Source organism: Onychomys torridus, chromosome 12, assembly GCF_903995425.1.
Source record: "Onychomys torridus chromosome 12, mOncTor1.1, whole genome shotgun sequence".
In the NCBI taxonomy this organism is placed as follows: Eukaryota; Metazoa; Chordata; class Mammalia; order Rodentia; family Cricetidae; genus Onychomys; species Onychomys torridus.
This window is the reverse complement of record NC_050454.1, coordinates 17,701,423-17,728,591: the sequence shown is the minus strand read 5'-3', so window position 1 is coordinate 17,728,591 and position 27,169 is coordinate 17,701,423. Positions and strand designations below refer to the sequence as shown.

Genomic DNA, 27,169 nt, shown 5'->3' with positions numbered 1-27,169 from the left:
TCTTTGAACAAGCCTTTTGGATGTCCAAGGTGAAATGAGGAAACTTGATATCCAAGACAGTGAAAAAACAAAAACACAGGCCAAATAATCACACTGAAATGACAAACACATTCTAACACACACACACACACCACACCACACACACACACACACACACACACATACACACACACTCACACACCACATACACACACACCACACACTATACAAATACACCACACATCACACCCACCACATACCACACACCACACCACACATACACATACACCACACCACACTCACACCACACATCCACATCCTTTCTCCCCCAAACCACGCTATGTCCATGTGCCGGAGGCTCAAAGAAGAGCACAGCACATGTTTGAAGAGCTCATAGTTTGGTTGAAGAGTGAACAGAGATGTGGGGTTTCAAGGAACAGAAACACAGTGGTCTAATAATGTGATTCAAGACAAGGCAATGCCAATGCAGTCTATGGCTAAGTGATGCTGTAGCTCAAATCTGAAATGTCTCCTACCCCAGGCTCACATTTTGAGTATTTTGCCCTTGGCTTGTGGCACTGTTTTGAAGGCCACGGAGCCTTGATGAGGTAGGGCCTGGCTAGGAAGTAGGTCACTGGGGCAGGCCTTGTAGATTAGACAGTCCCTGATTTGGTCTCTTCTCTGCTTCTTGGTTGGTGGCCACAGGAAGCCACAGGACTGAGTTCCCAGCACAAAGGGCTTCTCTGCTCCTGTCACCCTGCCTTCTCCGCTGTCATAGACTGAACTCCCTGAAACTGTGTGACAAAGGAAGCCTGTTCTCCCTGAGCTCTTGCTGGAACGTTCTAACTTGTCAGGTATGCCAGCTGACCAGAAAAGCAGCCAATGTAAGTGACCGTTGTCTGGACCACTTCTTAACTAACAAACACGGAATACCAGCTTCAGAATGATTAAGTCGTCTATTAATTCAATACTAGCTACTTTTCTGAAAAGCCAAAAGAAGCATTTGCAAAAACAAATAGAACCAAAAAATAATTTAAAGCCATATTTCCCAAATGTTATCATTTCAATGTATTATTAAGCTCACATATTTTTATAATTTATTTATTTTTATTTTGTGTTTTGCCTGCATGTATGTCTGTGTGAGGGTGTTGGATCCTGGAGTTACAGACAGTTAGTTGTGAGCTGCCATGGGGGTGCTGGGAATTGAATCTGGGTCCTCTGGAAGAGCAGTCAATGCTCTTAACCACTGAACCATCTCGCCAGCCCCTACATACTTTTTATACTGTCTTTTGACTTCATTTTTTCAAAATAATTTATTTGTATTTTATGTACATTAGTGCTTTGCCTGCATGTATGTCTGTGTGAGGGTGTTGGATCCTGGAGTTAATCTGGGTCCTCTGGAAGAGCAGCCAGTGCTCTTAACCGCTGAGCCATCTTGCTAGCCCCATTTCCCCCACCCCACCCCCCGAAACAGGGTTTCTCTGTGTAGCCCCAGCTGCCCTGGAACTCCCTCTGTAGACCAGGCTGTCCTCAAACTCACAGAGATCGGCTTCCTGTCTCCAGAGTGCTGGGATTAAAGGTGTGCACCACCACTGCTGGCTGTTAATTGTATATTTTTAAAAGATAATTTTATTACCTTTCTCTTCTGACAATTTCACACACGATCATAATGCATTCGGGTTGTCTTTATCTTCCTTCCATTCCTTCCTGAATCCCACCCATGCCTGTTACACACCCAATTCCTGTAAGTCCCTTTGGTATAGGTCTTTTTGTTTTGCTTTGGGATCCACCAAGTTTAATCAGGGCGAGCTGTGAGACCATGAGTTTGGAATTGTCTGCTGGAGCCTGGTAGGACCATGGGTACATGACTGAAGACACTGAGTGCCCCTTTCCCAGAATCCACCAGTTGGGCAAGGGTGGAAGGACCACCTCTGCGGTCCCTGAATGATGACTGACAGGCCTAGTCTTCTGCAGGCCCACTGGAGGCAACCTCATGATAGTAACGGCTGAATCCTGCCCAGAAGACAGTATTTTGCAGGCTCTGCCCCAACTTCTGGCTCTTGTGGTCTTCCTGTTCCTCTTCTACAATGTTCCCTGAGACTTACAGAGGGTGATATCAATGTCCTGGTTAGGACTGGCTATGCACCTGCTCTAGGAACTTAGAGTAGCCATGGATCTCTGCAGTCACCACCATTCACCGCAAAAAGATGACCCTCGGACAAGGGTTGAGAGCAGCATTTACCTATGTTTGTAAACAAATATTCTGAAACAGTCTGGGATCATGTAAATTCAGCTATACAACAGTAACTTATCATATAGCACCTCATACCTCCTCGACCGTGGATTTTTAACTGGAATTACAATGCCAAGCATGAATTCCCTTCTGTGGAGCACTGGTGGTCCCATCTTACCTGACAAGCTGTCACTGAGGTCTGTAGGATTCACAGTTGGTTAAGACCATTGATGTCTTTAGCAGCCCGTGGGGTGCGTTTTGTTTTGAACTCTGAAAGCTAGACAGTTGGAAGGAAGCATCCATCTTAATTCCAGTCTGATCTCTCTTTATCTTGCAGTGAAAGTGTGTGGTGCCTTCAGCAACAGAATCTTATCAACTAGTTCTGGTAGGAAACACAGATGAATGGCAAGAGCCTGTATCGTTTGGGGGGCGGGGGTGGTTCTGGGCCCACCTGATGAATAACTCATAAGATTATAATTGGATATTTCTCATTTGAACTAGCCACACTGGAGTAGTTGTAGTTACTTGGAGGCTAGAGAAGCTATTCAAACTAAATATAAATAACACAGCTCTCAACAGTGTTCAGTTTTGACCTTACTGAGTCAGAGGAGGAGTTTGCAGGGAAAGTAAGATTTTATGAGGCTCTGAATGTTCTAGAAATATATATATATAAATAAATATAAAACTGAAGTCCACAGATGATATGAACATATGAGCAAGGCAGTAGACAGAGATATGGAAGTACTGGACATCTAGATTTCACAGTGGTCCAGTGCCATGGGCACACAAGCCCCACTTTGGCCCTGCTTTCAATGCCCATGGCCCAGTTACTTCAGCAGTATGGTTTCCTCTATGAGAAAAATGTTGGGTCCGTGAGATGATAAGCGGGTAAAGGAGCTTGCCACCAAACCTAGTTTTGTTTCTGTGTTTAATCACCAAGCCCATGCTGCAGAAGGAGAGACCTAACCCGAAAACTGTCTTCTGACCTCCACACAGCTTAGCCCACAATATGGATCACATAAATAAAGGGCTAAATAAACTATATATTTGAGCTTTCGTGGACATGACAATGAGGTGGATATACCTTGTCAAAACTCTTTCCCCCTATTGTTTTCTTGGTTATTCTCTCTCTCTCTCTCTCCCTCTCTCTCTCCCTCTCTCTCTCTCTCTCTCTCTCTCTCTCTCTCTCTCTCTCTCTCTCTCACACACACACACACACACACACACACACACACACACACTGCTCTTAGTGTTCTGAGATTCAATCATTGAAAACACACACATTCTTTTATTGAAAAATCTCTGCCTTGCATTCTTCCCTTGGAAGAAAAAGCTGAAAAATTGACATGTGCTGGTTAATCAGACTAGGCCTCGGCAGACAGGAGGCCTAAAGAGAGATTGTGAGGAATTTAGTTCCATCGCAGTAAAATCCTCTACTTCTTACCCCACGAGACCCCCGTGTTGTTCCAACAATGCACAAAGACCTCTGTTTCTGTGCAAAAGGGTAACCACAGCTGTACTGGTTTAGCTGCTGAGGCCGGATCTGCATTTATGGGGGGAAAATATCCCAAGTACTATGTAACAGGATAGCTCTGAAAACTACCACTCTTTGTGTTAACTGACCCACACTGTTGAAATGCCACATATTTAGCTGCTTTTGGTTACCCTAAGAGACTTCCAACTCCACGGAAAGGTGAAGCAATGTGCCGTGGAAAGCCAGGAAAAAAAAACTGGTCTGTGGGTCAAATGAAAGAGTTTGGAGGGGTTGGGGATTTAGCTCAGTGGTAGAGTGCTTGCCTAGCAAGCATAAGGCCCTGGGTTTGATCCTCAGCTCCACCAAAAGAGTTTGGAAAGCCCAGGAACCAGATGAGGTGGGGGTTGGAAGGTACAGCTCCCTGCTCTCCACTGTTCACTGTGTTGTGGGGTGGGACGTTTTCTGGAATAATGGAATTCTTCTGTGAGACCTGAATGTGTCCACTGGCACTGAGTGCTTTTTGTTTCTTTGTTTGGAGACATCACACTCACGGTTGGTATGACATATGAGTGCAAATACAGGAAGGACTTCCCCAAAGTGAGGGTCTCAGTACCTGGCAAAGTCAGGAGAGACAGAGAGAGAGAGAGAGAGAGAGAGAGAGAGAGAGAGAGAGAGAGAGAGAGAGAGAGAGAGAGAGAGAGAGAGACAGAGACAGATAGAGAGACACAGAGAGAGACAGACAGAGTGAGACAGAGACAGAGACAGAGAGAGACAGAGAGAGACAGAGAGAATAACTTGTGGGCTGCAGGAAAAGAATCTCCAACAACAGAATACAACACTTTATTCTATATTCCTAGGGGCATTCACTTCCTCTGGGAACGGTGCCCAGTTATACCAAAACTGCTGAGCATGGAAGTTCAAGAACAGAAGTGTTTACTACTCAGCGAGGCTCTGCTAAAATCTTAGCTTCTTTAGGGCCTGAAAGGCTTAGAATCCAGGTGTCCAGTTAAGCAAAGTCAGCATTGCTAGGACACTAAACAAAGGGTTGATGGGCAGGTGTGGTCAACCACTTTCCTTGGCACAGGAGACACCTGCAGATGGACACAGAGATGGGATACACAGTAGCAGGCAGGGCATCACATGACACAGGACCACAGCCTCATTGATTGTCCGGTCAGTGGGGAATTGAACAAGCACTTAACGAGGCACCATTATTGAATAAACACAGCTCTAGGAGCTGGGGACTCATTGGTGAACGGAACAAACAAGGCCCTGTTTTCAGGAAGTATTAGTCTAGGAGGAGGGTGAGTAGACAAACCAAACCGAGTTCATTTCCCACCATGGAGCTGGAGGACAACATGGTATGGCTGACTCACGGTATGAAAGCCGGCAAAGAAGGAGCCTTACTTCGTATGCTCGGTAACATTCAAGCTGAAAATGGGGAAGGAGAGCGCAAAGCAGGATGGGATTTGTTCTGCTCCCAAGAAAGAGGCCACTGTGACTGTGGTACAGGACACAACAGGAAGAGGGGAGGGGGATGGCAAAGGCCGGGGCATCGAGGGCCTTAGAGCCACTGAGAAGATAAATAACACAGTAAGGGACACTGGAGGGCACTGCACAGAAGGCGACATGGGTAGATAGGGGTCTTACAAAGGCTACTAGGGAGGCTGTATAGAGAAATGGATGGCCAGCCGCTACAAAGAAGAGCATCTCGGATGATCCTGTAGTAATGCTATGACGTGGCTTGGACTGCAGTAGTGGCAATGGAGACGGAGGACAGCCAACACAATCAATCTATTCTGACAGTAGATCCTGTAGTAGACTCTGCTAAGAGACTGGAGTATGCGTGGCAGAAATAAGATACCAGAGAAGGCCAGATGTGGTAGCACACACCTATAACCCCAGCACTTGGGTGGGTTTTAGATCAGCCTGGACTGCATAGTGAGTTCAGACCAGCTAGAGCTGCCCCTTGAGACCCTGTATTCTTGAATACTTTCTCTGGATAACCCAAATATCCAGAAGTGGGTACAGACAGAACCATGTTGATGGCATCAACCTGAGTCACTCCCAGAAGACTTTTCCACTGGACTAGCCCTGGGCTCCATATAGGTCTTATGTCATCCCCATGAAATGGGTTCATTAGGAAGCGAGTTCCCCACGACCTGGGGTTAGATACAGATAGGCTCTGCTTGTAGAAATTTGCCCGGATTCACTCCTGGAACACTAGCCTTGAAATATTCCTGACAGTTAGGCTTACACATAATCCTAGCATTTGGAAGCTGAGGATGGAGGATGGCCCATGAGTTTGAGGCTAGCCTGGGCTACAGAGTAATACCTTATATAAAAAAAAATGTATATCTATATAATATATATATGTATATATATATGATTCATGCTAGTTTTTGAAATGGTGTTATGTGGAGAAATGGTTGAAAATGGTTGGAAAACATTGCTTCCTATACTTCCTCCTGACGTATCCTGATACTGGCAAAGCTCTGGAGCCTAGCACAGACTTCAACATCGCACAGCAGCACACAGTCCAGGGTCAGGCTCCGTGCCGTTTCCTGCGGTTCACTGCCTCCCAGAACTCAAGCAGTGACAAGAGCAGCCGAGCATTGACCTTCTACAAGTCACTTTGAACACATCCCTCCCTTGCTACACACTCTATACCGGGGGTATTTTAATTCACAGATTTACTCTATCATTTCCCTTGAAGTTTTCTTTCAGACCATATATTAACTTTGCGAAAACAATCCACCCACCCCTCCTCCCACGCAGGTATCTTTCCCATCATTTATTTCATCCACAGTGCTCTCTCACAGTTTATTCTCAGGAAACACTGCTGGCAGATGGTAATTCTTCACTCCATCACCCCCCTTCATTTGTTTAGCCACGGCACCAGTGTTTCCCACCCGCTCCAGAGCATCTCTCCGCCATCCCCTACCCCGCCTCCCATCTTCCTCCTCACCATTTTCTGGTTTCCTGTTCTGACTACTGTGTAAAGCACTGGGTCTCACTATGGCAACTTCGTACAGACTTCGCTGGACACTTTTGTTGCCCCTCCTTCCCCGGCCCCCATCTTCTCCTGTTGGCTGCCTTCCACTCCCAGTGGTGCTCATTCTGCCTTCAGGCTTCTTCTCTGCCCCACCCCACTCCCATTTCAGGGATAAGAATCACCGTGGAACAGTTCATGCTTTGAATACTCCAGCCTTAGAAACTCTTAACCTTTGTTTCTCCCTTAAAGGGAGTGTGTTATGGCTTTCTGAATATGGCTCCAGTCACATCTGAAGCCACAGATTGGCATTCTAGAGCCTATAATAGTATCCAGGTACCCAGAAGTCAAACACACTACCCATGAACGAACATGCATGCATGCACATGTACACACACACACACACACACACACACACACACACACACACACTAGTCAAAAGGTCAGCCTGCCACACATAAAGCCAGCCCCGCCTCCCCCCTCTCCCCCCCCAGCAGAAGCAGAAAGAAGACATTTCCTATAATTAAAAACCAGCCACCTGAGAATGAGGTCTTCACATCCCAGGTCACTGTAACATGAGCAGTTAAAGACCCCAAGACAATTTACACTGAGCAAAATGACAGTGTCACCTGTAAAAATAATCCAGCCAACCAAGGAAACAGCCTCTGTGGAAAGCAGGCTCCTAATTAAACGGCCACTCAGTGGAACAACTTAAGCAAGACGTGAGGAGCCTTCTGTTTGATTAAACATGCATGGAAAGGGATTCTGAGGGGAAATGCAATTTCCTAAGCTGTAAAATGACTGAACCAGTTCAAAATCCTCCAACGTTAGTTGTTCTAATAGGACTTTGTATCACCACTACAGGGCTGTTTGGGGAGATTTGACAAAGATGTCGAATGCACAAACAAACAGTACCATAGCTCATCTCATCAAACTATACAGGTCCTCTTGCAGAAAATAAAGACCTTTTTTTCCCAGTTGTATTTCTAGGAGAAAGCTGTTAACTTTATAACTGTCCTGAAAGTAATATGCCACTAAAAAGTTAGGAAATTTTATTAAAAAATAAGGAGCTGGCTGGGCAGTGGAGGCACACGCCTTTAATCCCAGCACTAGGGAGGCAGAGGCAGGAGGATCTCTGTGAGTTTGAGGCCAGCCTGGTCTACAGAGTGAATTCCAGGACAGCCAGGACTGTTACACAAAGAAAACCTGTCTCAAAATAAAAAGAAAGAAAGAAAGAAAGAAAGAAAGAAAGAAAGAAAGAAAGAAAGAAAGAAAGAAGAAAAAGGAAGAAAGGAGAGATCAGGGAACTGATGCCTCTGACCTCCTTGGGCACTTACACACACACACACACACACACACACACACACACACAAATGAATAAATAAATGACTAAAAATTTTGAAAAGGAGTAAGCCTGAAGTTATTAACTAGAGTTTTTAGGGACATAACCCCAGCCCTGGCAACCCCTGAGGTAAGCCAGGCTGGGACTCCGACATCCTCAACAAATCAATCACCAAACAAGCAAGAGTGGAAAGTAAAAAAAAAGGAGATTTATTAATTAGGAAGACTATCACCCCCAAGTCCATTGTCAGGTTTAAACACAGGACATAAAGTGTGCTAAGCAGTCCAGATAAAGGTGGGGTCCTGCCCCCCACCATTGGCTCCGCACACTCCCGCCAAGTGGTCTGAAAAGTCGTAAGAACTGTGTGAAGTCTCTTCTAGGAAACAAGGTCCCCCTCTGGCTGCCACCAGGCTTCAGCCTTTTCCATCATGAGCTTCCTAGAGCAATTCCATTCTCTTGGAGCCAGTTGTTTCAAAGGTCTGATAGCCAAAGGGTGGGCACAAGTGTGGGATACCGTCATTCCTGCCATGACGGTCACACAGGGATGACTGAACTTATCACGTGAACCCCAGTAAGCACCTGGGTTCCAGCCTCACTCTCCTTCCTCTGCCGTCTTCCAGAAGGGAATCGAGGAGGCCAAAGTCAGCGGGTGTTCCTTGGCTGGAGTTGTTCTTGGTTCTCAGCCAGTCCGTGGTGCACTGCAGAAATCTTGATGAACAAGATGCAGACACCGACCGATGCAAGAAGAGAAGATCTGCCTTTCAAATAAATGCCTACCCAGGAAACCTGATTCCCTGCGTGTCTGTCAGCAAGGCTGAGGCAACACAGGCTAAGTCAGGAAAGGAAGTGGAAAATGAAGCAGTGAAGAGAAGGCGGAGGAACAGAACATCAGGCGCATTCACATTCTTAAGATTCTTGGGACCAGAAGAGCCCACAGTCTCTGGGGTAGCCTGGCCCTGCCCTAGTTGACCTCAAAGCTACAGCATCTTGAGGAGCCTGTTCACACCATTGGTGAATGAACTGGTGCACACATATGCCTCACTCCTACAGAAGTTTTTGTGAACTGAGCTGGGCCAGCAAGAAGCTGTAAGCTTCCCTGGGTCCTCAACACAGAGGCAGTGTGAGTGAAGGGGACCTGGGTGTTCGAGAGCCTGCACATCTGCTTCACTGGCTGCAGCTGTTCCAGCAGAAATTCCTCCCATATCAATAGCACCCCAGGGTTTAAATGGTCCAAACGTCCCTGTGACAGTAACCAGGAATTCCAGGGCTGTCCTTGAGTTCCTTATCCTTGTTCTTGCTCTCTTACAAATGTTATACCCCAAACATGGATCCCTCGCCAAACTTAGTTGGCTTAACTAATTGCGGGCATTCTGACCATTTTTGGTTAAAGTAGAATGACTGACTGACTGACTGACATATGCGTTCACTAGTGGTCAAGTTTCATAATCACAAAAAGTAGCACCATACTTAGGCTTAGAATGTCGACATGAAGTCCCACAGTAAAACAGGGCAGTTAAACAGAGGACATTCCAGTACACACTTGCCTCTCTCCATTAGTTTCCACAGGAACTGGTTGTTGAGGCAAGTCTTACCATGAGATACTGGCAGACGGCTGTGTTCCCCGAGGGATGAAATTTAAGTCAGTGTGCATGGGTGTGCATGTGCAAATGTGTGTACATACATGTGTTCAGTTCTAACCTGTACAAGAACCCTTATTAGGAAGGACACATACACTGCATGAATAGCCCCTACTCAGGACCAGAAGTCAGGGCAACTGAGCACCTGGGTATCTACAAGGGCTTGGAAACAGGACCAGGGCAAGGCATCAAACATGTCAGTGGGACCAGAGCATCCATGTCGGCCTTGGCTTCTTCACTAAGGTCACTCCAACAAGTCACTTGATTTCAGTGCCTGAGACAGTCACAAACACTCATTACTGACTCATAGATCAAGGCAGGACATTCTTCAACACCTGTTCAGGAATTCCTGGATACTGGTCATGGGCCAGGAAGGCAACACGGTGAGAGGTAGGAAGGATTCCAAGCAACTTTTCTACACAGCTATTTTGTATGCCATTTGTAACACGGCACCATTTCTTGAAGGAAAATGCGAACATTTGAAAAGTCAGAAGAAATTTGCTTTTGTCAAGAAAATCTCACAGCAGGCAGTTGGCAGCACACGCCTTTAATCCCAGCACTCAGGAGGCAGAAGCAGATGGATCTCTGTGAGTTTGAGGCCAGCCTGGGCTACAAAGCGAATTCCAGGGCAGTCAAGGCTACACAGAGAAGCCCTGTCTCGAAGAACCAAAACCAAAACCAAACAAAATCTCAAATTGCACTCTTCGAATTTTAGATTGTTTTGCTTTTTTAAAAAGTCTTTCCCTCAATGCCAAGGGGATTTGGCATCTTCCATTTCTTTCTCGGTGTTGACACATGAGTGCCACTTGAAGTAGAAAATCAAATGACTCCTATCTGTAATCAGGATTAAGGATTCTGGGGCATGAAGACTCTTCAGGCACCACACTCTGGACCTCTATGCTGCACTCAGTAAGTAAGAGGACCCAGGGGTCTCCTGCTTTCCTTATCCTGTTTTCCTACTCCTTAGTTAGCCTCTCTCCAATGGTTCACCGTAGATAGAAAACTAAGTAAGAGCCAATCAAATATCGTCTAAACAGAACATTTTGACAATCCAAAACGGGTGGATTTTAAACTGCAGCTCACTCTCACTCTTTTTGGGAGATGAGGGGCTAAATGTTTGTCTCAGTTTACCTTTGGGGTGCCATTGGATTGTCCACTCCAGTCTTCTCTGGCCAAAGATGGAGGTTTCCTTGACGCTAGCTTCCATCAGGGACACTTCTCACAGCCCTATTGCCAGCCAGTACTTCTCAGTTCAGAACCTCATAAGGCGGCCGAATTCCTGGGCTCATAATTCACCCCCTTGCTTCCTACGTGTGTGGGTACGTACATGCCAGTCCCCCCAGACAACTCAGGGCTGACTTTGAGAAAGGCAGGAAATGAGCAAGGAGGGGAACCAGAGTGATCACTGCTGAGGCAGTCGGAGCTGCAGAGAGCCCTGTGGGCTGCTGGGAAGGCACGGTGCCAAGCAGACGCTGCTGTCTAGACTTTAGCTGGCCTCTCCCAGTGGAGGGGCGAATGAGGGGGGGTGGGGAGCCAGGCCAGAAAGCCTGTAGCTCTTTGTTCAGCTAATGCAAACACATGACACAAGCTCTGGAAGGCTCCAGGCTGGGGGCTCACTCTAGCTAAGACATTTCTTCCCAGGGGCTGGAATCCAGCTATAGGCCGAGGGAAGTTCTGATAATCCATCCATCAGAGGGGAGCTGGGGATGCTTTCCTTAGTTCCAGAGAACTCACAGTTTCTCCACCCAAACTGAAGTGAGGCACGCTGTAGGGGCGAAGGAGCATGCTTTAAAATTCTTTCCAGTTGTGTTGTTATTTTAGCTTGTCGGTATGAAGAACTGGCTTTGGATGGAGGCCTCAGGACTCTGATGAAACCAGTTGATTAAAACTGGTACAGACATAGAAACGGCGACCCCAGTCCAACAAGCTTATGACTCTGAGGTAATGTTGGTTTGGGAAGCTTTATGAACCAGTTGGTGGGGAAAGGGGCCTCTTCTGCTGGGTGGCAGAGGGGCCCTGTGCCAGGGCACACGGCCCAGTGAGTACAGTGCAGGATGGAATTGGCCTCCTCGGGCCCCTCAGCTAGGCGTATTTGTGCAACAGCCATACTTAGCAGCTAGATCGGAGCCATTTTGCAGTTTGGCCTTATGTGGTAAGGAACAGTTGTGAGTACATCTCAAGAACACAAACTCCCCCTTAAAATATCTTGAGTCACTGGCCATTAGCTGCCAATGCTCCCAAATAATAACTGCACTTCAGCATGCATCAGAGAAGCAGCTGGGGCTGGACACAAGCGATGATCCCATTCAGGTGGTTGCAGCGGCAAGGCTGCAGTATCAACTCAGATACTAAGGCCATTCAGCAACTGACTACTTTGGAGAGTTAGTGACTAGGTCTGTACAGAGATGAGTCCATACGACCAGCAAAATCTTTGGTGTGTTTAGAGTCTGACTTCCGGAAACAAGACACAGTAGCACAGACCCCTGAGCTTTGACGTTGGGGTTTCAAGCCCCAGGTTTACATCCTGTCCCTATGGGGCAACTGAACAGTTTCTTTATGAGTAAGATGAGGACTTAAAGATTTATTTATTATGTATACAGCATGTATGACTGCAGGCCAGAAGAGGGCGCCAGATCTCATTACAGATGGTTGTGAGCCACCATGTGGGTGCTGGGAATTGAACTCAGGACCTCTGGAAGAGCAGTCAGTACTCTTAACCTCTGAGCCATCTCTCCAGCCCGAGGACTTTTTATCAGCTTGTGAGGATTACATAGAAGCTCTTTCTCTTTCTGCCTGAGCTACACAGTAGGCCCCTTTCCAAGCTCAGCTGCAGGCTACTTCTGAAAGGCTTTCCAGGACCTCAGCACAGGCAGATTCTCAGCCCCATCTTGCTGTTTCTCACACTGGACCATTCTGAGGCTGTGATGATCCCTGCCTACTTCCCTACTAGATGGAAAGCTCCTGTGAGGCCCTTCTTCACCAGCACCGACTCAGTGCCCCACAGGGGCCCGAGTGGGTAACCTTTGACTCTCTTTCTTGTGGACTTTGAGAGAATGGATTGTTTCAGATGAGTGATAAAAACAGTCCGGAAGGGTTTGCAGGTTTAAACTGTGAGAAGACAAGCAGGAGTCTGTAGGGATTTGGTCAGTTCCAGCACCCCAGGCATTTTGGGGTGATGGCCATAAGGGAAGCAGGAAAAGGCAAGACAAAAGAGGTGAGAGGGAGGAAGAAGAGGGCAAAGGGGAGCCCTGGCCTGGGACTGGGTAGCTGTGAGCACATGAAGCCGCAGTCAGGGTGGGCTCTGGATGGAGCCATGCTTCCCTAGCAGGTCCCGGTTTCCTTCAGAGAAACTGGTACTGTATTCCAGTCAGGAAACACTTCCCAGGACCTCCCTGCCACGGACTATTTCATTACACAGGCACCTTTCAGAACAAAAGCGCTCTGTAATCGGGTCTGTTTAAAAGACAGGCTTGGAGGGAGGCCAGACATGGTGGCACCAGCCTGTCATCTCAGCATTTGAGATGTAGAAGCAGCATTACAAATGCAAGGCCAGTCTGAGGCGCCTAAGCCAGAATCTGCCCCAAGGGCTGGGGGACGTGATCCGTGGTGGTGGTGGTGGTGGTGGAGCTCTTGGCTAGGTCGGGCTAGGCCTAGGGCTCAGCGCTTTCGCATAACGGAAAAACAGATAAACAGACAGGCAAAACAGACTGGGAGGTACCTAGTTGGACAACAAGAGACAATGAAGGACACAACTCCGGGAAGAACCTCTGAATGACAAGGAAACAGGAAAACATCAGAGCAAGGAAGAGACACCATTTCAGATAAAGTTCTGCACAAAATGCTGCCACAGCTTGTTAGTTTAAAGCTGGGGTGGGGGGGGGGTTGGGGGGTGTCATGCCATACAACAGGGCTTACATGGGAGATTTATTGAAATAAGATAAAGAAGGGGCAGAGACTGGTTCCTAGGGCCAAGAACAGCGGAAGACAAAGAGACGGGAGATGGACAAGGTCCACCTTTTCATAAGGGAACATAGAGAGTGCCCACAGGGGTGCTCTGAGTGGCTGCAGCTGAGGATGTATCCTGTCAGGACCCCAAGGGCAGGCCAGGACAGATGCCTGAAGGCTGCCACAGCTGACACGCTGATACAGAAGACAAGGTGGGGGGGCAGACATGACACCATCTTTCCAGGGGCAGCCTCTGGGATTGTGTGTGGGCAGGGGCCATGCATCCCACTGCTGCATTTCAGAATTGTCTAAACCAGAGGCGAGAGGTGAGGAAGGGCTGGCTACTCGTCGGGGCTCCCTAATGGCCAGACCCGAATGGGTCTGTATACTGTTGGTGATGGAGGCAGCACCTCCAGGCAAAGACCCGTATAGTCCTATCAGTCTCCCACTGCTGCTAATGGGAAGAAATGTGATTGATATCACACCCGAGTAAGGTCCCGAGGCTTCTGCGGATTAATAAGTCAGATTATTAAGGATCACGGAAAGATAAATGGAAAACGGGGGAAAGACATTTTTTCTCCCTCACACACAGGATTTTAATTTCGAAAATAACAAAGGAGCAAAGAGCCATTTTCCCTGTGTGGATTCAAATAGCCCATTACACACACACACAAACACACACACACACACACACACACACACACACACACACACACACACTACACACTACACACACATACATGAGCCTGCAACACAACATAGCTTTTTGCCATATATCACATGATTCGTTTGGCAATGTCCTAATTGGTCACAAATAGTGCCTGGATTATTCAGGACATATCAGGTGGCATAAATTCAGATTTAATCCTGGGAATAGCGATTACTTCCAAATGAGGGCATAAAAAGTCCGTGAAGAGATTACACGGAAATCTTTCAACCACAGCAGAAGATGCAAATTTATAGGCTCTATTTTGTATTATAACTACCCAGAGAACATTCTATTAGCAAGTTATGGCCAGACCCTGCTAACGCGGGAGCTGCTATCTGTGACAGCTGCAGCTCTTTGAGGCTTAACTGAGCCAGCAGGTATTTCATCAGGGTGGCCAAGGAAACTCTCATTGCCAGTCTTCACTGATAGCCTACGTGAAAGGGTTTGGCTTACTTTGAGGTGTGTACAGTCACCCAAATAACTCAGCTGCTTGGGCCAGAAACTGGTCAGTGGCTTCTCTAGCACTTTCAACCTCAGCCTCATCAGCTCTTGTTCACTGTGTCAGGTGCGCAACCACCCTGAACTCACTCTTTTTTATTATCCTTCCTTATCCTTCTTCTTATATATTTCAGTTAAAAATTGTCAGTGTTCGCCAAACTGGATTGAGTGTTCCAGCAGGAATGACAATTAGGCTCTGACTGATTGCTAATGGCTACATGGAATACTGTTGAATAAGATTTCCAAACCTCCTCTGAATTCAGTAGGGGACAATTCTACGATTGATTAGTAATGTCTGTTATGGGAAGGGGCAAGTAAGGACTGTATGTATGCTTTGTTCATACCATCTCAGCAAGCCATTTCTTCCAGTGTTGGGAGGTACTTGTTTTCACTGCCTATTGTGTTTAATAAGATCATCACATACTACTAATTTGATCAATTCTCTGGAAGCTATAGAGCATCATCCACCATATTCTCTTAAAGCAATCCCTGTTAGTTCTACTCTTGATATTTCATCTTGACATCGTGAGGATTCTTGTGACCTTTTCCTTTTCCAAGAGGAATTTATCCTCCTAAGGTCATATTGCTTAAAGAAAAAGTTAATGCTGGGCTGGGAGGAGGGCTCAGTGGAAAAGCACCAGCCATGCATATGTGAGCAATGGAATTCAGATGCCCAGAACCCACATATATCCTGGATAGACATGGTGGCTTGCCTACAAGCCCGGCATTTTGAAGACAGAGAGACTCCCTAGAGCGAGATGGCTGTCTCCACTAGTCATGTCTTAGTTCTGGGTTTAACTGAAAGACTCAGTTCACAAGGTGGAGAAGAATAGAGGAGGACATCCAGCATCAACCTTGGGTCTCCACACACACTCAGACACATATGCATGACACCCCATTAAGTGTCCGCACACATCAATCACATCAATACAGGTAAGGTTTTGAAACACAGCCAGAGTGGCACACATGGCGTTCCCTCCCTTCTATTAGATGCTCTAAATTTACAGCTGTTCTAAATAACATGATTAGCATCTTATGAAGACTCTCTTTAAATATAATAACTACAGATTCAAATAATTACATAACATCTAAATTGCAAGGCTCTTGGGAGAATTAATTAGCCTTTTCATTGATTTGTAAAAATTCATTATTGCTAAAACGAGGACTAAAAATTTCCCACACGCTTCTAGACACCAAGTGACTGATTAAAAGAAAACCACTGTCCAACAAGGATTGATTAAACATATGCTGGGCTGAACCCTTTCACACACTATTTCTACTGTGAGTCGTTTTGACCCTGAACTTAACAGGCTTTCTTCACCAACTCCCTGTCTCCACTGGGTAGTGGCTACCTGGGAATGTCTGGGTATAAAAGTTTATCAAGCCACACATTATAGATGTTTATATGATACTAATGTAGTGGAATTTTCAGGGGCTGGAGAGATGGCTTAGTGGTGAAGAGCACATGTTCTCACAGAGGATCCAGGTTTGATTCCAAGCACCTACCTACATGGCAGATTACAACCATCTCTAACTCCAGTTCCAGGGGGTCTGATGCCCTTTTCTGACCTCCAATGGCACCAGTTTCACAGAGGGTGTGCTGACATACATGCAGGCAGAACATTCATACACATAAAATAAATAAATCTTTTTAAAAGGGAGAATTTTTAAAAAGTTTGTTTGTTTGTTTGTTTGTTTGTTTGTTTGAGACAGGGTCTTACCATGTAGGTCTGGCTGGCCTAGAACTCTCTATGTTGGCCAGGCTGTCCTTGAAATCACTTGCTGATGTTCTTCTAACCAACATTTTATCTTAAAGCTCCTGGTCCACCAACAGATCTTAAGGAATTGGAGGGCAGAAACCAAGCCTTGCACATCAATCTGGATTCTGCTTTGTGCATGTGTGCAGGACAAGCTTGTCCTGAACCAGACAATGCTACATCTGATGGAGACAGTGAAGAGAAGCTCTGTGCCATCTATGGATCACTCTTGGAGAAAGCATCCTTGCCAAAGTCATGTGTTTGGAACTGGGGAACTGGGGAAGAGGTAAGCATTTCACTTCCAAGGTCACTCACCACCTGACTTACATATTACATTTTTTCTAATAATATGATATCTGATATTATGAAGCCAAGAAAATAGATGTCTGTGGTTCCCCTGGATGTCCAGCTATTTGAAGAGGAGAAAGAAAAAGAAACTCTCACATTTCCAATCCACCAATGTGGCCTTGGGTATTTATAGCATATCACTCACGTTTTCTTCCTGCCCAGGCCTGTGCTGCTGCCTAGCGGACCAGTTCTTTGGGATATACTTCTGGGTCCTTATATCCGCCTCAGCCATAGTCCCAAGCCTCTTCCTACGACAGCTCTTCAATATGTTTGCACGAGCTTCCTGTCACCCTACTCACTAGGACAGGAACTGTAACAGGTCCACCTTCTGAAGACATTGGCAGCCTCGCGGCGCCTCCATCTGCCAGGTGCTTGCCCATCTGTTTTGGCTATTCAGCAGTGTCCCTGCTATGTTTTAACTTCTCAATTCCCAACAGTGTCTTTCGAGTCACGAGTCACAGCAAGCAGTTTATTTGCTACAGGATAAACAGGAGATCATTGCGGCTGATGTGCAAGCCGCAAGTGCTCGGGACTGCATGCAGTTGGGGGGTGCGGGTTACACTGTAGGCTTAAGAATAGGTTCTATAGAATGCAGAGGCGTTCCCAACCCTTCCCAGACCGGCAGACACTGCCCTAGTGCTTAACTACATGCAGGTGGGGAGGTGTAAATGACATTAAGCAGTGTGGCTTCCGAGGGACAAAGCCCTGACAGTCTGCTGGTGTGGGATGCCTACAGCTAAGCACAGGGCATCTGTCTGTAGAACTGTTATTGCTTCTCTACACCAGTCTCAAGAGACACATTCCCGGCTCACAGCTCAAGTGTGGATCCCCTGCTGGAATGAGAGATCGCCTCTGTAAACCTGTTCCTTGTATGTGTGATTTAAAATAATGAGTTTCTAGACCTTCAATGCCGGGAACCACAGCAAAAATAAGCCAGGGCACACACAGAAGGACATTTGAATACTTCCTAAGATGGTCCTCCTGAAGCAGGCAGTTGGGCTATGTGTCCCCTGTCATGTCAGAGGAACTGAATTACGCTCAAGACTCCAGAGGCACACAAACTGATGCCTGGGAATCCTCTCTGTCACCTCTCTATTGCATTACCAAAGCTTCCCAAAGAACTGTGGTTATTCTCGGTGGGAGCGGCCTGGAGAGAAAGAGCAGGTGGGTGTGGCCATTGGTAGAAGCCCCCTCTCTGCTGCAGCCCCCACCCCAGCCTGCCAAGTCCTGTGTAGATAGAGACGTGCAGTGCTCTGAAGAACCCGTGTGTGTGTGTGTGTGTGTGTATGTGTGTGTGTGTGTGTGTGTGTGAATTCTGATGGAGGCTGGCTGAAGGAACACCCTGAACACCCTGGTGGTAAAGTAGTAGTGGAGGGGGGGGGACAATGACAATGTCACTGTGCTGAGGTGCCCAGTGCGACACCACAGAAAATACTGAAAACAAATCTCCCTTCCTGAGATTTGCTAACAGTTTTTCCAATATAACCGAACAGATTTACACACTAGCGTTAAGATCATACTAGCCACCCTTCCCCAAGAAGAAACAACTGTGATTCTGAAAGGTGACTCCCAAGGCTTTGGGTTTTTCAAAAACCAACAGGAGTTGTAAAACCATCACTTTTTTTTTTTAAGTGAATTAAAACTTTGGGTTTGATTATTCCAGCAAAAAGCACCAAGAAAGTTCACTTTATTTTCTATGTTTCATGTTTTAAGAGTTCAACCATATTTGCACAGTTGCAGCAGATCTACACCTTACTAAAATGGACTCATGCCAAAAGACTAGAAATACCGTATTTGAGTGTTTGCTGAATGTTCTTATGGTTAACAAGGGGGAAAAAATTCGACTGCAAGCATCGTTAACTGCAAATATAGTGTTTAAAATGTATGCCAAGTCACGTCTCCCATAGAGAGGGTTAATTTACTTTTTCAGCCATGATTAAAGATGTAGGATTTAACACGTGCATTAAAACTTGCCAAGAGTTACCTGAAAGGTCAGGCAATAAAGGCTGAGTTGATTATAAGATAATAATCCTTAATAAAGTGAAGTCTTGAAATCCAGCGTGGCCGGGGCTCATGTCTGAGATCCCTCTCCATGGTGTGTGTGTCCTGACTTCACAGTCTCTTTTCTGCACCAACTCCCTCGGTTTTCATGCCTCAGCACTTCCCTCTGCTGCCCCCCTCCACCTCTACCCCTGCAGGTTTTGCCTGGGAACTGAATACTGGATGTTCTTCCATAGAGCTCCAGCAGGAAATTGCAGCTGAGGGCCTTACTACCTGGGGTGAGCTTTTCCCTGCAGTGCAGTGGGATGAGGAAGCCAGCGTGAAGTGCAGGTTACCTGGGACAGGTCACAGACCTGGGGACACACAGCCTTGTGCTAATGAGTCACCATGCCTGCACCCCTTACCTCTGCAAAGACGGCTGTCATTTCACGAACTAGCTGGCGATTCTTAAACTGGCCGTGAAACCAACCAGCCATTCACCTCATCTATCACAGAACAGCAGCTGTCTTTTTTATTTTATCATTACTATTATTATTATTATCTGTGGCAGGGTCTCACTATGTAGCTCTGGCTGTACTGCAGAATTCACTATGTAGACCAGGCTGGCCTCCCAGATATCCGCCTGCCTCTGCCTCCCAAGTGCTGGGATTAGAGGCAGGCATCCTGAGGGCCATAACAGGGATGGAGGAGTAGTCTTTAACCAGAGCTAAACATTGGGGCTACTTCCTCCATTCAAACTCTGAAGAAAAATGGATGATGCAGAGCAAGCTGGGGCTCAGAGGGTTTGCGGGTAGAGGGAGCTGGGCACACATACACACTTGTAGGACTAACCAAGTTATACGAATGTGGACAATTTAACTAGTTTCCTTAACTTTGTTCCTTGCTCTGCAAGATGGAACTAACAAAGCCCACTCACAGGGTTGGAAAGGCTTTAAAAGAGATAGTACAAGCGATATAAGCAGTCAACGTCTGATGTCAAAATACTTGGCAAAGTTCTAAGCCTTCATGCTTGCTCAAAAGTGGGGTCAGGGCAGTGATTAAGTCTGGAGCTAGAAGGCTTTGGTTTCCATCCTGCCCCCACTATTATAACGGAAGGCATTTGATAAGTTACATAAACTTCTTTGACTCAGTTTCTCTATGATTAAAAGTGGAATTGTATCACAAGTGATAGCTACCTAATAAATACTTGCTGCTTTTATTTCACTGGGGGAGCTTGTTTCTACCTCGATCAATGAAGCAGCGAATGAAAGGAAACACTAGTACAGTGTGTGCTTTTTCTTTTTCTTTAAGTAGGAAGACTGTATGCATTTATGAGTTCTGGGGCAGAATCAGGCTGTGATGCAAAGGGTGTGGCTAAACTGTAATATGAAAGGAGAACTCAGAGGGGCTGTAAACCACTCACCAGGGAGCTATTTCTTTTGTAATGTGCATTCCATTTCTTCTTTCTCATGCTTTTTAATTCCTTCCACATTTCCTGCCGTAATTATCAAATGTTTAGTTTCTGACCTCACTTTTCTGGAGACTGGAGCCCGGGGAATTTAGAATTGTTTATTTTCTGTCCATAAACCTTTGAGTTAATGGAGGGGCTTGTGAGCGGAGGGGTTTGTTGGTTTGTTTGTAGTGCCCCAGGAGGGTCACTGGAGTTGAAAAGAAAACAGAGAGAGAGAGAGAGAGAGAGAGAGAGAGAGAGAGAGAGAGAGAGAGAGAGAGAGAGAGAAAGCGAGCTGCTGCATGTTTTAACTGGAAACCAGAGGCCCCCAAAGGCAGAGCTGCAAATTCTCACACTTGCTCAACCGAGTTTAAGGGAAAATTTGGACTGTAAAAGGCACTTTTGGAGGCCAGATAATAACCACCCCCCCCCCCCAAAAAAAAAAACCCAGGTCATTTTACAAAGAAGAAAACACATTTTGGGGAATCACACACACAGTTCACTCTATAGAAGAGGAAGGAAATTTCATTTTGCTGTTAAAAATCTTTTGAATCCTCCCCCACCAGGAAAGACTTGGAGAGGAAAAGTCCGTAACTGTTCGCAGTTTCCTCTGAAGTGAACAGAAGAACTCAAGGCGCCTTTTTGAACTCCGCTGCCGCTCTGGCAGCCGCCTCTGCTCCGATCCGCCCAGCCCGTGCCCTCTCCCCACTCCCCAGCTTCCCTCCATATTAGGCGTGGTGAAGCCCCAGCTCAATGGCCCAAACTACTTCAGAATTGAGATTTAAGTTTGTGAAGTAGAATTTCTGCTCGGAGCGCCCCAGACTCCCACTCTATTGCAAGGATGGGGACCCCAGCCCCACCCCCAGAGAGCATCCCAGGGGCGCACGCCGGGCCGCCGGGCGTGCAAACCCCAGAGACCGGTTACCCTACCTCGCCGTGGACCAGGGCGACGGCCACCAGCGCTAGCGCCAGCCAGCGTTTCCACATCTGCGGAAGAGAGAAGAGGGTGAGACTGAAGGCTCTGGGCCCCGCGCGGACCCTGGAAACTTCCTCGGGTCCCGCAGACTCGTCCCCTCCTCCCAGCACCCTCGGCGCCCGCAGCCACCCAGCCTCCTCGCCGCGCTCACCATGCTTGGGTCCGGGGCTCCAGAGGGCGCGGGCTAGGGCAGAGAGCTGGAGCCGAAGATGGGATCTTCGCTGATCGCCAGGCTGCGAGGAAGTCTGACCTGGGCTCGCCGCCCCTTAAGACCCCTCCTTCCCCGCCCGCCGGCCCCCCAGCTCCTCCCCATTCTCCTCCCCTTCTGCAGCGCAGCCCCCGCGAGCGGCGCTCCCTCCTCCCGGCCCCCGCCCGGAGCTCAGGAGCTTCCAAGCACCGCAGGCATCCCTGTCCTCTCCCGGACCCTCACCAAGGATCCTCAGGCATCTCAAGAGAAGGCACGAGGTGTCCATGTCTCTGGGGACCCTGCAACAAAGGCAGGGGAAACCGCGGAAACCCCACCCCCGGGAGGGGCGCTGGCCTGCGGCAGTCCGGGTGACACCAGGAACTAGCTGCGGGCTGCAGAGCCAACCAGGTGGACAGCACAGTGGGAGCCCATTGGGGCTGGTACTCGAACCTAAGCATTCCAGAGCCGCCACCCCCACCCCCACCCCCCCATCTATGAAAAAGGATAGAGAGGGCAAAGGATGCAAGGGTGTTACTACAACCCAAGTAGAAGGAAGTGGGCACTGGAGCTCGGGAAGGGCTGGTGAGCAGAAGGCTACTTTGCATTCAACTGTGGGTGCACTGGATAGAGGGCTCTGCTAAGAACCTGAGTGCAACCTTTTTATATCCTTCCCTCTAATCCTCCATCCACTCCTCACCAATGTTCCTGTTAGTACCTTTGCCATTTCTGGTCATTTCCACATTTACTCATCCCATAGCGGTCTTCAAAGGTGTGCAGCCTCTGTAAGTGTGCTGACCCTCTGGGTTAATCTCTTTCCTGCCTTCACTTCCCCGTCTCTGGTGACCAGACCCAACATCCGGAGGCTGTGCCCCACTTTTCACCAGTTCAGGGGTTCCAGTCATTACTTCTTTCAGAGCTTGCCTCCAAAACGACCCGTGCTTTTCCCATACCGGGTCTGTCACCAAAACCTGATCGGTTTCCTGCAGAGATCTCCTATGCATGAGGCCTGCAGTCCTGTGCACATGACTACTTCCCTATCGAAGCCTCTCCTTCCTCGCTCAGAAATTCAAGAAGCTGCCTCTGATAGCAGATTGACTCCAGGCATACTCATTCTTGTCTGCACTGGAAAAATTTCTAAATTTCTTTCACTCTGGGGTTGAGACACTCAGGTGTCATGTCTTCATCTACTGAGAAATTCCAACCACATTCTTCTCCCACATCAAATCCAGACTTTCTGCCTTCCTTGTGAGCACTCCATTACTCCGTGTGCCTAACCTTATCTGTCTTCACCCTTTTCACCATACACCCCACTGCTCACATCACACCAGGTTTCATGGTGTCCTCTGAACTTGTTGAATTTGTCTTCTACCAATGCCTACTGCTGAATTTCTAGGAGGTTTCAAACTTATGCCTAAATTCCACACTGAGATTGCTGTTACATGGATGGAAACCAAAATGTGAACTCTGTTGTTCCTGGTCATTCCAACCGGAATGTTGGCCATGGCTCTAGAGCTGACAGGGCATTGGGTCTGCTAGTGCAGAACCCCAGAACTGAACAGACTCCACAGGAACAGGGATTGTTGGAAAACCTGCTTGCGTAAAATCAGCTGCACGAGAGAGCCAAAACAAACCCAAACCAAGAACCATGTGCTCTTCTCTATCTCTAAGAGGGTGGCCTAGTTCATCCTGACTATTGACTTGACACAGCCTGGAGTTACCTAAGAGACCATTACCTAGCTTAGATGGGCCTGGGTCTATGGAGACACTGTCTTCATTGATAATTGATGTTGGAGGCCCCAGGCCACTTGGGCAGCACCGTTCTTTGGGCGTGTGGTCCTGGGTGGTAGAAGAAAGCTAACTATGTGTGACCTGCAAGCAAGCCAGCAAGTAGCATTCCTCCGTGGTTTCTGCTTCAGGTTCCTGCTGGGGGTTCCTTCTGCTGTGACTTCCCTCAGTGATAGACTGAGACCTCTAAGATGAAATAAACTCTCTCCTACGTTTCTTTTGGTCCAATGTTTTATGGCAGCAATGGAAGGGAAAAACTGAACAAGGGAAGAGTGGCACATTCTTTGACGCACACCAGTTAGGTACTGAATGCCTCCCAACTTGTTGGAACAAGCTGAGAAGGAAGCAGATGACTGCCATCATCTCCCCTGCTTGTCCTTGTGCTGGGGCTGAAGGAGGGAGCTCTGATGTATTAGGTTTCGCTACTGTCCTCCAATAATTAACAATGTTTTGTTCCCTTCAAAACTGGCAAAGCCCTTCCTCTACCGAAATTCGCTTTATTGTTTTCAGAACCCAAAGTGAGTTTCACTGCATCTCTCGAAAGTATTTGCGTTTGAAGTCAAACCAACCTGGCTTTCTATCCTGGTATAGCACTCGCCAGTTGCTAACCTTTGCTCTGTCCCATCCTAGGTTCCGACATCTGACGAATGACAGTGATAATGCCCTTTAGGGGCTTGTGAAATTTCAAGTGGAAGGTTATAAAAAGTGCCTGGCAGATAGATGGTAGCCATCTATAAACGGTAGCCATTATTACTTCATCGATCTGCCTTGCATCTAAATTGTACCTGGTACTATGTGCCAGGTAAGTGATAGTATCCAAAGTGCCATATTTTTAGTTCACTGTTACAATAAACTTGAAGGCTTTTGAAAAGTGACTTCTATTTTTGGTTGTGAGCCTAGCCTTTAACGGCTGAGTTCGAGGCCAGCCTGGTCTCCAAAGTGAGTTCCAGGAAAGGTGCAAAGCTACACAGAGAAACCCTGTCTCAACCAAAAGGGGAAAAAAAAAAAAGAAAAGAAAAGAAAAGAAAAGTGACTTCTGGGGGTTGGGGATTTAGCTCAGTGGTAGAGCACTTGCCTAGCAAGCGCAAGGCCCTAGGTTCTGTCCTCAGCTCTGGCAAACAAACAAAAAAAAAAAAAAGAAAAAGAAAAAGGAAAGTGACTTCTATCTTCCAATAGGAAAACTGAACATCATAAAAATTCAGATATTTTTCCAAGGTTAGATAGCTTTGCAATTTGGTATTTATAGTACATTATTATTCTCTGTTTAGTACTTAGGACATAATTGTTCTTGATTCAGAGTATAAATATACAATCAAAAACCAGAGCCAAAAAGAAATAAAAATAACAGCAAAACAAACTATAAGAGGGAGCTAGCAGTTGTGCTGGTGAGGGCTATTTTTCACTGTGAGTGATAGATACTTAAGTGGCTTTTCTAAAGAAGCCAATTAAATAAATAGCTGTGCAGTTAACTGAAATTTAGTGACCTGTGTAGCTGAGAAGTCCCAGGATAATGGCTGGATTTAGGCAAGTCTTCACCTAGGAGTTCAAACATGTCCCCAAGGACTGATGATGTATTGCACCCTTTGTTTTTACCTTCAGCAGCTGTTTCTTTCCTGGGTTTTACAGAGTGGTCCTGAGAACTGCAGTCTTCAGGGTGATAAGCTGACCTGTAGTGGTCTCATGGAGGGGAGGGAGTTAGCCTTTTTCTGGAGATGTCATAGAAGTCTTAAGACATGCTTCTACAGTCCAAGGAGCGTTCCTTGTTCTATTTTTCTCTTCCTCCCTCCATCTCTTCCCCTCCCTCCTTCTCTCTCTCTCTCTCTCTCTCTCTCTCTCTCTCTCTCTCTCTCTGACAGAGTCTCACTTGTTGTAGAATATTAGTTGAAGATGTGTTACATTTGTTTATGCTGTGGAACATTTGTTTAATGATGCAAAGATGTGTTGCATTTCTTTATGGTGCATTTGTTTAACTCTGTGAAGCTGTGTTACTGTGCCTGTCTAAAACACCTGATTGGTCTAATAAAGAGGTGAATGGCCAATAGCAAGGCAGGAGAAAGGATAGGCAGGTCTGGCAGGCAGAGAGAATAAGTAGGAGGAGAAATTTAGGAAGAGAGATCAGGGAGCAAGAAAAGGAGAACTGGATGATTTTCAGGCCAATGTGCAAAGTGTACAGTGTCTGAAGAATGTCATCTGAGGTTGTTCTCTGACTTTCACATGCACTCACACACACATGCATGCACACTCACACTCATGTACACCTACACACATGCACATACACACAGAAGTAGAGTAGAAATGATTAAATGAAGAATAATATGATAAGAAGATAAAATGCATTCTTTGGTCCTCACACATGAGTGGGATAGTCGGTCTCCCATGTCTTTAGATTTTATAAAAACAGATTCCACTAGTCACTAACAGAAATACTCAGGAAAATGTTTGCACTGGTAATGAACATGTTACAACTTCTCAACCTTGTCATTGTTCCCTAAACAATGTGGCCTAATGGCTAGTTGTAGTGTTTATATTTTATTCAGTACTGTAAGCATTATAGATATGATTTAAAGTATACGGGAAATTATAAAATAGGATATATGAAAACACTGCACCATTTTTATATAATTGATTATCCATGGGTTCTGGACACTTCTGAGGGACCCTGGAAACACTTTTCCAGGATAACAAGGGATGACTGTATATAAATTGCTATAGACAGACAAAAATAAAGGAAAATAGTGACAACAAACATTACAACAAATTTCTCCTTGTGGGAGATTTGATGTAAAGTAAATAAAAACACGACTGTCTCAAATGTTACTGAGATTATTGCACTGGTTACCTCCAGGTTCAATAGTGAAATCTGCAAAGAATTGCTATCTGATGAGCAATTAAGGAAAGCAGTAGCAGGATAATATTTTTTTTAATTTTTTTAAAGATTTATTTATTATGTATCCAGTGTTCTTTTAGCCAGAAGAGTGAACCAGACCTCATTACGGATGGTTGTGAGCCACCATGTGGTTGCTGGGAACTGAACTCAGGTCCTCTGGAAGAGCAGCCAGTGCTCTTAACCTCTGAGCCATCTCTCCAGCCCCCAGCTAATGTATTCTTAATAAAGCACTGCACCTTTAGTGGAAACAGTATTTCTACAGGAGCTATGAGAATAGAGCCACACAGGGAAGGCTTCCAGGCAGGGGCTGGGGCCAGGCTCAACCATGAAACCTCCACGGCACTATTCAAAGAGAAGGGACTGAAGTAAGGACCCCAAGGCTGGAGCTGTGCAGCATGTGACCAAAGTCACTGATATGGTTACTGTGACAGATTTCATACACCACCACTCGGCCAAGTATTTGTCAGACTTAGTAATGACATGAGAAGTGACTGGAAATATATTATCCATATTGATGCTCCCAGATGATCTTGGGACAGAGGCTTTCGATGCTGTGAAACTTGAAAATCTGCATCTTTATTTGACAAAAAGACAGCTGTTCTCAATTTGTTATTGTTTATTTATGTGTCAGCATGGTACTCCCTATCAGATTAAAATACACCCGCACACAAACCATCATTTCAGGATAGAGAACAATGCTAGAAAGGACTGCTAAAGAGAAGTCACTTTTGGAAAGAAATAGGTTATGGAGAAATATTTTGAAATTGGATTCTTGGATGTATCTTATAATTAAGTGATTTTTGTCCAAATTAAGACTTTCACAGATGCATATTTGTTTTAGAACTCTGGCATAATCTTCTAAGCGTCCCAGTGGCCTGTTTATTCTTTTGATAAAAATATAAAAATGCAACAGCTTTTATTTAAATTGAAAAATGAATGGTTTATAGGGAAATTTACTCACCAAATTTCCACAAAAACCTTTGCAAGACT

The 27,169-nt window shown here is 46.3% G+C and overlaps 1 protein-coding gene across 1 annotated transcript in view; it reads right to left on the bottom strand.

Annotated features, from left to right (window-relative positions):
* Fstl1 (follistatin like 1) overlaps window positions 1-21,600 on the bottom strand; it is a 50,819-nt gene extending 29,219 nt beyond the window's left edge. Inside the window, exons 1-2 of the mRNA XM_036204202.1 lie at window positions 21,472-21,600; window positions 21,275-21,331 (exon numbers count right to left, since the gene is read on the bottom strand). Coding sequence (XP_036060095.1) covers window positions 21,275-21,331; window positions 21,472-21,474 — 60 coding nt within the window. The 5' untranslated portion in view covers window positions 21,475-21,600. The remainder of the gene's footprint in view (window positions 1-21,274; window positions 21,332-21,471) is intronic.
* Between the last annotated feature and the right edge of the window lie 5,569 nt (window positions 21,601-27,169).